The 12,676-nt window shown below is 41.8% G+C and overlaps 2 protein-coding genes across 14 annotated transcripts in view; both read right to left on the bottom strand.

The window, feature by feature from the left end:
- Nucleotides 1-12,676, bottom strand: part of CADPS2 (calcium dependent secretion activator 2) — a 349,563-nt gene that overhangs the window by 229,943 nt on the left and 106,944 nt on the right. The gene's annotated exons all lie outside the window — the stretch shown is intronic.
- On the bottom strand, nt 5,256-6,581 carry RNF148 (ring finger protein 148). The gene has a single exon (XM_081928866.1). The coding sequence runs from the start codon at nt 6,375-6,377 to the stop codon at nt 5,385-5,387; it is 993 nt and encodes a 330-aa protein (XP_081784992.1). The 5' UTR covers nt 6,378-6,581; the 3' UTR covers nt 5,256-5,384.

The raw sequence follows: 12,676 nt of genomic DNA, 5'->3' as shown, positions 1-12,676 counted from the left end.
CTCAAAGCAGCTAACATTCTCCTTTCCCTTCCTCCCCCACAACAAACACTCTGTGAGCTGAGTGGGGCTGAGAGACTTCAAAGAAGTGTGACTGGCCCAAGGTCACCCAGCAGGTGCATGTGGAGGAGCGGAGACGCGAACCCGGTTCACCAGATTACGAGTCCACCGCTCTTAACCACTACACCACACTGGCTCCCAAGCCAGTAAAAGCATGAGTGTGAGAGAGCAAGAAAAGTCACCACTAACATGTCACCCTTGTTTCAGGATAATGGTTCCAACTACTACACAGGCCAAAGCTTGAGTAGCTGAAGCCATTGCTAAAACCTGCCATTTATATGGAAAAGAAACTTGGCTATAGGGTCTGTCGCAAGGAATACAACTAGCCAAGCTCCAGTTGCATGAGCTGTTCTCTTCCACATGTATATGTCCCTCCCATGAGGCATGGAGAGTACATTTAGGAGCACTAAAAGAAAATTTAGCCCAAAGGCATCTCGCAAATGCAATAGACACTGTACTACTTCGTCCCTGTTACAGCCCTCCTTGCCAAAGTGAGAAAAGTTAGGTCAAATAATACTTTGCAAAGATTGAACGAAGCTCCCTTTCTACAGAATTTGCCAGATAGCTCAGCCCAGTCCGCAGATCATTTCGAAATTGTGTTTATTTCAATGGACGCTGCAGTGAGCACCTCATTCTAATGCTCCAATATACCTTTGAAGGATCAGCTTTAACGTCTCGCTAAAAATTCCACCCAATTCCTATCACTTAAAACCAGCCAGATTTTCACTCCAAATACCAACACTGTAATTCAGGTGCTTAAGGGGGCTGTGTTAAAATTATTCAGTGTATCTTGTGAATACTTTAAGCAGTGCCAAAGGCTCAACATCCCTTTAATAATACAACACCTGCAACAATTTCCATCTATTCCTTTGCACTACAATTGGTTTTGCTTGCTCTCAGCAAAAGCGTCATGTCTCCAAAATCTACTTGACTAGAGTTGTGATGTCATTCCATTTGCCATGTGACCCCATATTAGCCAGATGACCAGTTAAGGAAGTAATGCTCTCATTGTCTTTTAATTTCAGAATCATGATTCCTTTCCTATAAAGTAACTATGCAACCCGCAGTTGAAGAGAAAGCAACATAACACAAAATGCAGTTAACTTGTTTTCCTTCATAGGTATTCAAAGGAGAGTGGCAGTCCCTCCCCAAACTGCCCCACTGTCCACCCTAGTATGTCCCTTATTGAAAGAAAAGCGGTTAAGCCAGCTGAAGAGAGATGTATGAGGCTGGTAAGCATCTATGCGCTCCAGGCCCTGAGGTACATAAAATAAAAACATGCCAAGTTGCATAAAAAGCATTTCCTTTTGCTCGTCCTTTGGTCACCCTGATGTCACAAGTGACTTTTTCTAACATGTCAACAATCTGCAGTTTATCACACCATCTGCCGTACGAAAAATGGTTGGCTTTCTTCCAGAAGAGGGAGAGAGCAATGCTTTCATTTTCAAATTACTGTTTGCCTTTGACTAAACCCAGAGAGCCAAATCTAGCTGGTTATGCAGCAGTATCACGGCATCGCTCCTGTTCACAATGGGATCCAATCCAATTCATAATATGATCACCCAGGTGAGTAATCCAGGAAGAAGAAAGAAGCAGAAATAGGAAAGAAAAATACCGTGCAAAAACTGCATGGCAATTAAGAGGGCTTTGCGGGTTGTGAGGTACGGGAAGAACTTTTCCACATCAATATTGGCTGGGGAAGTTTTTCCTGCTGAGCTCCCCCAGGGCTACTTTTATCTCCCAAAACTGAACTGCAAAAATATTTTCTGCAGCCCTAGTAACAAGCCTATCTGTTCAGTGGAAGAGCAGAGTAGCACTTTAAATTAGGTGCTGTATATGAGCTTCTGTAGGTAATAATCTCCTTCATTAGCTGCAGAAATGGATAGAAGCAGAGTGGGATGTCAGCTATCAGCAGATAGAGGATATCCCATTTTCATTTACAAAGATATCTAACCCCCCCCTCCCAAAAAAGAGTGGTATTAAGCTCAGCATGCAAAAATGGAGGATAATAAGGGCAATCTGCGTCTCTGTAATGTGCATAAAACCCATAGTCTCTCTTCAAAGCCAGATTGCTACAATCAAATTCTAGTACAAGTTCTCGTTCCGCTATCATATATTCCATTCGTCCCCAGAACTGATCTTCTATAGAACAGCTACCCTGAAATCTGAATTTGTTTCCAAGAAACTTAAAATACTTACCAATAGACTTCCTAAAGGTTTGGGGGCCTTTATATTTAATATATGCCCACTCAGCCCTTGCCTTAAGGTCAGGTGATATATAATGTCAGAGGGCACTTAATACACATTATTAGTTAAATCGTATTACTTGACATGAATTGCACTCATTTTTTTAAATAATTTTTTATTAATTTTCCAAATTTTAAGACCAGACAACAACAACATACAAACATCAAAAAGAAAAAGAAAAAACAAACAAACACACAAATATAATTTCTTAAGCACTTTTTCATAAACCTCTTTTCTCGGACTTCCCCATACCTCACCCTTTTTGCATCCTTATTTTACATTTTTTCAGCAACCCTTTTTGCCAATCAAATTTAAACTTATTCTCTTTCTCAGTTTCACCTTAAATCATCAAACAATTTCAGCTGTAATTCTACATCTTCCTTCCCCTTGACATTTTAGCACTCCTCAATTTTGTAACAGTTCTTAAGATATGCTTTAAATTTCTTCCAGTCTTCCTCCACCGTCTCTTTCTCTTGGTCACGGATTCTGCCAGTCATTTCTGCCAGTCCCATAAAGTCAATCACTTTCGTCTGCCATTCTTCCAATGTGGGTAGTTCTTGTGTCTTCCAATACTTTGCTAGAAGAATCCTTGCTGCTGTAGTGGCGTACATAAAAAAGGTCTTGTCCTTCCTTGACACCAACTGGCCGACCATGCCCAAGAGAAATGCCTCTGGTTTCTTATGAAAAGTACATTTAAGTACCTTCTTAATTTCATTATAGATCATTTCCCAAAAGGCTTTAATCTTTGGGCAGGTCCACCAGAGGTGAAAGAAAGTACCTTCAGTCTCATTACATTTCCAACATTTACTATTGGGCAAATGATAAATCTTCGCAAGCTTGACTGGGGTCATGTACCACCTATAAATCATTTTCATAATATTTTCTCTTATGGCATTACATGCCGTAAATTTAATACCGGTGGTCCATAACTGTTCCCAGTCAGCAAACATAATGTCATGACATGAATTGCACTCTTGAGGCCGCTTATTAGTGCGTTGCTGCTGTTGATTAAAGGTCAAAGTTGGCATCTCTGTCTGTTGCAAGGCTTGCAAAGTGAGTGAGGGTCTTTTAAAAAACAGACGGCTACGTTTCCCTCCAATTTATTTATTTAAATAATTTTTCTTCTTTAAGAACGATTTTTATGCCACGTTTCCGAGTCAAGAGCAGGCAAGGCAGCTCAGAACAGGAAAGCATTATACAATCACTAAGTTAAAATCACTAAGGAAAAAAAATCAGTAAAATTGTCAAGATTTAAATGTTCAATAAAAATTTCAGTACTGACATAAAACACTGAATTAAGGGCATTGCTCCATGGCAAAACTTAAGACCATCCATAGAGGAACCCAGGCTATGTATTGTGTGTGACCTGCTAGCTGTTTATTAAACCAAGGACACTGGGATGAGAGATATTATTCAACTCCTAGCAGGGTAAGATTATAGGTGTCTGGCCATGGTCTGAAGAGAATAACAATGGAATGAACCACCTTGATAAATCTATGAGGCTCTGGGCTCAGTCGGTGTCCCAACAGAGACTACCTGAAAACTCATAACTAGCACCTTGAGTTCCACCATGAAAGAAATCTGGGATAGAAATGTAACAAACAATATGACTGGCATCTACTGAAGTTCCTCCTGGTTGTGTTGCAGAGGGCAGAAGCACATCTTGCAGTAACCAGAAAAATGTCATTTTCTGTTGTGGTGTGATGATTTAGATAGAATAGTCTCTGTCCAGAAATAATGCATGTGCTGATGAAGAAGCCATTTTGATGCATGGTGAAAAGAGTACTCATTACTAAGGCCCTTTGCTGGTTATTGACACCAGTTACTGGTAATTTTTTTAGGTACATTTTGTATTGACTGACAGTGCTGCTGGGTTTTATTGATGTTATTGTATTTTAAACGGGTGTTATTATAAACAACCTTGAGATGTTTCCATAATAGGAGCTTCAAAAATATTTTATCAGGTAAGGAGTTAAATAGATTTGAGGGTGTGTGTGTGTGTGTGTGTGTGTGTGTGTATCCAATCTGCGGATTAGTATAGAAAAAGATGGAACAGAATTATGGAAAAGCCAAAGAAAACAAGGAATTTATTTATGTATGCTACAACAGCAGCAAGAGTCTTGATAGCACAAGGATGGAAGAATGAGGAAACCCCGACAAAGGAATAGTAGCAAGAGAAATTGATAAACTATGCAGAATTGGCTAAACTGACCTACAAACTGCGAGACAAGGAGAACTGTGACTTAAAAGAAGAATAGGAACTTTTTACAAATTACTTAAAAAGACAACAAAATGAACTGGACTCCTTAGCAGGTTTTGAATAAACATACACAAATTTATTGATTGATAACATGGTAGATAGATAATATAAGGATTTATACAATTTATAATATGCAGAGAATAACGTGTGTTGAGAAATCAGAGAGAGGAACTGAGGGAAGTCTCGGGGGGAGGGAGGGAGGGTTTGAAGGGGAGGTGGGAAAAAAGGGGGAAAATAATGAATATGATATGTTTTGGTATTTTGTTATGTTGAAATTATTAATAAAAAACCTTTTTAAAAAAAGAATTATGGAAAAGCATGTGTGAAAGTGTGATAGATCAAAGACACTAGATTCGTCCATCTCTAGTTTCCATTGCTCTTTGCCACCATCCATACAAAAAGAGTTAAAAAGGAAAAAGCATCACCTTTGAAGTTTAATTGTTAATAAGTTACATACAAGAGTCCTCTTTAGGGAAAGTTATTTGTGCTACTGCAGCTGTATGTTGTAAAACTCAAAAAGATTCAGTTTACAATTTTGAAAACATGTTTCGATTTTGCTTTTTTAAAAAGAAAAAAAAGGGGGGAGACACAACCCAAAATGAATTTAATGCCTACAACCTGGGAGAAACTCATGAACCTAAAGCAATTTCTATTCTTGTTGAGCCAACAGACAATAAGATCTGCACAGAGGTAGAAGCAAAGCTTTTTATTTCACATATGCTTACGCTTGATTTTTAGGAATGAGACAATCAAGCATGGAAAAAGTTGCTTGTCTCCAGAATGAGCGTTTGTTGCATTCCTTCATGAACTCACGACAGTCCTATTGCTTAGGAGAACTGATCATGGGAGAAACTTCATTTGGCCTTTGCCTACCCAATGACTCTGCTTCCGTTGCAATGCTTTCCACCATTCGGATCATGTCCCATTTACAAACAGGACACGTCTGGTGATTCAGAAGCCAAGGATCAACACAGGCTTTGTGGAAAAGATGTCTGCAGTGCAAGACACGGGTTATGTCTTTCGGTTTGTACATTTCCAAACACACCGCACAACTCTCTCCACTTGACCCAACTTCCTTGTCGTCCTTCTTCAATGTGCGAAGCTCAAGATCATTCATGGCCTTACCGATATCAAGTTCCTGCGGCCATCTCTGGACCGGGTTCCTTGATCTCCGCAGCCTTGCGGCAGAGTAGCAGGTGCAATATGCCACAGCGAGGGAGGCAAAAACAAAAATGGTACCCATGTAATGGGTTATCCATGGGTAATGGTGCTTTCCAACATCAATGGTCACCCTCACTTGGATGCCATTCTGAGCCAAATGCAAAAGATCTATGCCTTTCAGGTTGCTGATCATAACTGAGACAATATCTTCCGCCCCAAAGTTATGCATGGGAAAGATAGCATTGCCTGTACCTGGATAATTATAGATGATCACACCGGCAGCTCCCTTTTCTGCAGCCACCATGATTTGCTTTGCAAATGAACACCGTCCCCTCATGATGAGAGCTAGCCAACTGTCCCCATTCGCTGGCTTCTTAAAATGTGTTAAAGAGCTACAGGCATTTTGATGCAGACCCTCCGGAGGCACCACAACCCCAGACACCTTCTTCAAAGGAGAGGCTCTCGCAAACACTCCGTTTTCCAAAATCTCCCACAAAGTCCGATTTGCTACTAGGAACGATATGTTAAGATTGGCAACCCAAAAGGCGTCAGCTCCTGAGCTGTGCATACAGAGGGCGAGGAGGAGCCCAAGGTGCAGGTAACAAAGAGATGTTGCCCTTCCTCTTCCAACGGCAGTCCCGGACATGCTCATGTTGACACCTGCAATATAGCTGCTGAATCAATAATGCAGGACCAGACAAAAGTCGCCAGCATGCCAAAGCCGAGTCGCTGCTAGCAGAGAGATATTAAAAACCTATCCCCCCAAAATTGCAGAGAAGCGACCTCAGCAGACTGTCCAGGCTTAGATACTTGGCAAAGCTTTATGGCAGGTGGCATCAAGCAAAAATCAGGATGGCTTTTCCTCCGGTGAAGTAGCTCATTGTTACGTAATGAAATTATGACATCGTGGACAACTCTGCCAATTAGCACTGACTTAGGACGTGGTCTATATAAAATCTTACTGGCTCAGCACCCAAATATGCTTTTGGATGCAGGTGGCACTGTAGTTTAACTACTGAGCCTCTTGGGCTTGCCGATCAGGTCGGCGGTTCGGATGCCCACAATGGGGTGAGCTCCTGTTGCTCTGTCCCAGCTCCTGCCAACCTAGCAGTTTGAAAGCATGCCAGTGCAAGTAGATAAATAGGCACCACTGGGGTGGGAAGGTAAACAGCATTTCCGTGTGGTCTGGTTTCTGTCACGGTGTTCCATTGAGCCAGAAGCGGTTTAGTCATGCTGGCCACATGACCCGGAAAGCTGTCTTTGGATAAACACTGACTCCCTCACCCTGAAAGCAAGATGAGCGCAACAACCCCATAGTCACCTTTGACTGGACTTAACTGTCTAGGGCTCCTTTACCTTCTACCTTATGCTTTTATTATCCACTCCCCCCACCACACAGAATCCAGATGTACAACTAAAGTATTGCATAGTGTGTAAATCAATGTTCACAACCTTCTGGGTAACTTTTACTGGAGGGTTTGGCATCTAAGGGAAGTCTGAAGGTATGTGATGCTGTATCGTTATAGCTTAGCTGAGCAGATAGCAACACACACAACTGTTTTTCGCTGGTGCACTTTATGCAATATTCCACTGTCAGGTTCAGGCTCTCTCTGTTAGAGAGCTGCAAAAAAATGACCCCCAACTCTGTGTCTGTTGTTAGATTAACATGCTAACTGGCAAGGTGTGAAAATGCCACCAGTTTTCACTCTTAAGGTTTTGACATATGAAGGTCTTAATGGCTCAGGACCCCAATATCTTCTGGCATCTCTCTCCTTATATGAACCTACTCAGACCCTTAGATCTTCATCCATGGCCTTTCCCTGAGGCTCAGAGAATAAAGGGACCCTTTCAGCCATAGTTCTTTCCATCTGTGGAACGCTTTCCAGTGAGGTCCGCCTGGCACCTTCGCTGTCATTTTTGGGGGCACCAAATAAAATCTTAGCTCCCCTGCCCCACTGACTTTTGAAAAGTTATACTTTTGCTGTTAATGTACCGCCAAAGATTTCTGTAGGTATTGGGCTGGAGGTATTGTTCTATCTATTTTTATGAATTCCAGCAAGACCGTGACTGGGGCTGGTTATAAGGAGCATATAAGAACTCCCTTGCTACAATTATTCCTCTGGCTGCCAGTCTGTTTCTGGGCACAATTCAAAGTGCGGGTTATGACCTATAAAGCCCTATATAGCTTGGGTCCAAGCTATCTGAATGATTGTATTCCCTCATACAAACCTGCCTGGGCTCTGAGATCTTAATGGGAGGCCCATCTCTCAGTCTCGCCACCCTCCCTGTCATGCTTGGTGGAAGAGGGCCTTCTTGGTAGCTGCTCCCAGACTTTGGAACACCCTTCTCAGAGAAGTTAAGATTGGCTCCCTCCTTGTTGTTCTTCCGCCAGCAGGTGAAGACTTGCTTCTTCCAATAAGCTTTGGGGGAACAGACTGTTGTTTTTTAAAGAAAGGGCTGGTGCTGTAGGGCTTTTATTCTAATTATCTGTATTTTTAAAATAGGTATCATATATATTATTTTAATTCTATTAGTCTTCAGTTGCTTTTAATGATGGCTTTGTCCATGGTTTTAGCAGTTTCTGCTTTATCCGTGTGCTGCCTTGAGTCTGTGTCTGGAGGAAAAAGTGGGATATTACTACTACTACTACTAATAATAATAATATTAATTTCCTTAGAGGCCCTTCTGAATATCTTGTTTGAGGGGTCCAATAAAATCATTACTAAATAGGTGGCAAAATATCTGAATGTCTGTTAGGGCTGCAGGGATAGTTAAAAGAGCTAACCATCATAGCAGCTCTAAGAGATGTTCAGATATTTTGTCACCTATTCAGTAACTGGTTTAATAGACCCCCTTGCTATTTTTGTTCCTCAAAGGCTACAATGATGTATTTTTTTACATGATCTTTTTAGTGGCTGGTTGACCATAATATGTATTTGACTGACTGCTGCTACTAGGGCTATCAAATATAGTTAAAAAGAGAAATAACATTAAATGTGCTTCTCATATGGAGGTGATGCTAACCCTCCATTGGCATTGTAAGTTGAGCATATGGATAGAGACTTCAGCACAACAAAAAGTGAAGAGGAGGAGCCATATGTTTTTGATTCCTCCTCTTCACTCCCTGCCAACACACTCTAGGGAAGATGAGGCAAAGGCTCATGCACTCTTGGGCTAAAGCCAGGTATCTGGGATTAACCATGGAGCTTTCCTCCCAAACACATTTTTGCCTAGCATTATTTTTCAGAAATTAAAAAGTAGATGCATATGTACCTCAACAGAGAAATGGCATTCACCTCTTTAGTTTTGTCCTCCTTGGAAGGAGTAAAGCAAAAATGCTTTCAGCAAGCAACCTGAACTAGTGTGCGATGATTGATCTCGTGCTTATGGATTTAATTGAACAGAGTCTCTGGAGAAAATAAAATACTTTGCAAGGATATATGAAATACTTCCTGAACTAGGAGGCTTCACTCAAGACTGTTGTTCTCACACATGAGCACAGCCAACTCAGAAGCCGATTGCTGAATATATCCTTCTGTGAAAAAAAATAATTTTGGATCTGTGAGCTGCTGAACATACACTTAAGATTTTAATTAACGGTCCCAGCTACCAGTAGCCTCAAAGGCAAATCATTCCCCCCAATAAATATCAGTTCTTCACCTGTTTAGTGAGGAGAATACTTTTATACATGCTTTCTGAAAGTTACAAGCACTGTTGGAAGCCTCACGAGATACAAGCAATTTCGTCCCTCTCAGTTCCTTTGGATAACGGCATGGTTGCAAATAGGGCAAATGCCACGCTTTAGCAACCAGCGGTCAATGCACCTTTTGTGGAAGATGTGCCGGCAGGTTAAAATACGCACTACCTCTCTCGGCTTGTATGTCTCCAAGCACACCACACAGGTCTCTCCTGCTAGATCCGTTTCGTTCCTTTTCAACCTGCGCAGCTCAAGCAAATCTACAGCTTTGCGGAGTTCCGCCTTTGCTGCCCTGACACTCCTCTCTTCGTGTCTTGCCCCAGTCTGCCCCGGAGTGCAGCACAACGCTGCGCAGGCAACAAATGCCAAAAGGAGGAAGAACAAACACAGGTAGATCTTGTAGAAGCACTGCATAGCTCCCACTTCGATTACCGCGGTGACCTGGATACCTTCCTTAATCAACTGCAAAATTGGGTTTCCTTTCAGGCTGCTAATCATGATGGTGGCAATATCGCAGGCATCGTCGCAAGTCAAAATGAGAATCTCTCTGTCTGGATGCAAATGGTCATAAATAACAACACCTGTGGCACCTTCTCCTACCGGTGCCTTCCTTCTGCCTTCAGAAGCCTCACCTCCTCTTGCAACAAAGGCTATCCAGGACTCAGTGTCTGGTGGTATACTGAACTTAGCTCCCATTATGTAGGCACCTTTAGCTTCTGTGGGCATCTTTAACTTCACCAACAGCCCTACCATCTTCTTTGAAGGGAGGTCCTCCTCAAAGGAAGCTGGATTTTGTGCTACTGATATGGCCCACTTCTCACTGTCAAGGGTTAGATTAATATAGCCAACAGAGCAACTTGCAGCTTGAGAGCGAGGCACACCAAATATTAGGGGGAGGCTGAAAGCCATCTTCCAGAAAGAGGAAACATTTATTCCACCATTGTTGAGAAGTTTCATTTTTCTTTCGCAAGCGGCAAAAATAAAAATCCAAGCGATGACTCACATGGTCAAACAGCCAAGGCAGCATGATGAACAAAGATGTCTTTCCATATTTGTAGAAAGATCAAAAATCCCATTGACAAGAAAGCCACCACAGACTCTAAACCTCACAAACATGTATATGTAGAATTTCAACCCCCACTCCCCTTAACTCCATACCAGTAAGACACAGAACCACCACCATAGATCACAACATGCACGTCTGTCATCAGGAAGAGAGCTGTAGCCATTGTGACATCAGAACTGCCTCAAATGACCACTCCTTCCTTAGCTTACTCATATTTTAAAGGGAGGAGGGGGGAAGAGAGGGAGAGAGAAGAACAAAGAAATTTCAGGTCCACAAGAAAAAGAAATACTGTACACACCAAATTCTTGAAGTATGAAATAGGTAGAGCTCCCTACAGAGATGTTTTCATTTGGGGAGGGGGAAGGCTTCCTCCCTTGAGATGTCTGCTGGTGTTTTTGGGGGCGTATGCCTTTACTGGTCAGAGAATTAGAAAGATCAGGTATCCTTTTTTCTAGCAAATACAGATGTTTGGTTTGCATTGTGTCCACAAAATCAAGTTGATGGTCCATGTATGGGATCATTGAAACCACCAACCATTTCATTTTATGCTGTGTACTTTTTATACAGACTACATAATGGCAAGATGGCAAATCCTATTCTTTCTCTCTTTTCCTCTGATATTCTTGACCTGAGCATCAATACCACCAGCTATGCCACTTTTGTTTATACCTGCTCCTTTAAAATATTGGGTGAGGTGGTGGTTTCTATTCTACTTTGACAATTTAGAGCACGGTTAGGCAAACTAAGGCCCGGGGGCTGGATCTGGCCCAATCACCTTCTAAATCCGGCCAGCGAACGGTCCGGGAATCAGCGTGTTTTTGCATGAGTAGAATGTGTGCTTTTATTTAAAATGCATCTCTGGGTTATTTGTGGGGCATAGAAATGCAATCATTATTTTTTTTTCAAAATATGGTCCGGCCCCGCACAAGGTCTGAGGGACAGTGGACCGGCCACCTGCTGAAAAAGTTTGCTGACCCCTGATTTAGAGAAAGAGCCTATGCCGTGATTATTGTAAAACAGAGTCAAAGCTCTCTCTTCCAATTTTCCAACAGCCTGGGAATAATATTGAAGTCTCGTTAATTTTTAAATGGGACTGATTAAAAAAAAGAAGTGATTGTAAAGGACACTGCATCTCCCAAAGAATTCTGAAAACTAAGTTTACCCCTCACAGAGCTATAATTCCCAGCACTCTTAACTACATTTCCCAAGATTCTTTGCAGAAGTCATGTGCTTTAATTGTATGGTGTGTACACAGCCCACAGTCAACAACATTGGTGTGATTCACAGGGAGCTTTGAGTCTATTGTAACTACTGTGAGAAGGTAAACAGTGAAATAATAATCCCTTTATAGTTCTTCCATGAAGTTTTCTGGCAGTATAAAATTTCCTGAAAAGTTACAGGCTCAGTTCTGATGTAAATTCTGCCATTCAAAGTGTGGTTTATGAAGCCAAGAATGAACATCATGGTCCTTTCCTCATAATCCCAGCAAATTAACCAACATTAAACTAGAGCTCCCCATTTCACTTCTAATAAGGAATTCTGCTTTCAAAGAACCAGGATCTCCACATGTAAGCTGCAGCCAATTATTTGGTCCATTTATCTCTTTCTGCCTTCATAAACCCTGACTTGTGTACATTCAGGTCTACAAACTGGGATATTCCAAGTGGGAATCAAGGCTGTGGGGTGAGCTAAAGAATGGGAAATTGCTAAAGGCCTCTGGTGGATCTCTGTACCATCTAGGAATAAAAATTGGAAAGTATCTGGCACTTCCTATGCAAGCACCATTGAAAGCAAAATATACTATGAGATACTAGGTAAAACACAACCCTGAAAATCACACATGGAAAAAGGCATGCATAAATAAAATAAATAAATAAATTTTATTATTTACACCCCACCCATCTGGCTGGGTTTCCCCAGCTACTCTGGGCGGCTCCCAAGAGAATATTAATAATAACAACAAAAAAGCAATCAAACATATAGGGCTGCCTTCAGATGTCTTCTAAAAGTCAGATAGTTGTTTATTTCTTTGACATCTGATGGGAGGGTGTTCCATAGGGCGGGCGCCACTACCGAGAAGGCCCTCTGCCTGGTTCCCTGTAACTTCACTTCTCGCAGTAAGGCAACAGCCAGAAGCCCCTCAGAGCTGGACCTCAGTGTCTGGGCAGAATGATGGGGGTGGAGACGC

This window comes from Podarcis melisellensis (genome assembly GCF_964234715.1).
Source record: "Podarcis melisellensis genome assembly, chromosome: 10".
Taxonomy (NCBI): domain Eukaryota; kingdom Metazoa; phylum Chordata; class Lepidosauria; order Squamata; family Lacertidae; genus Podarcis; species Podarcis melisellensis.
The sequence above is the reverse complement of the archived record's forward strand: the minus strand, read 5'-3'. Positions and strand labels throughout refer to the sequence as shown.

Excerpts from the sequence above, each read along its gene's own strand:
- RNF148 (XM_081928866.1), bottom strand. The coding sequence starts at position 6,377 with ATGAGCATGTCCGGGACTGCCGTTGGAAGAGGAAGGGCAACATCTCTT.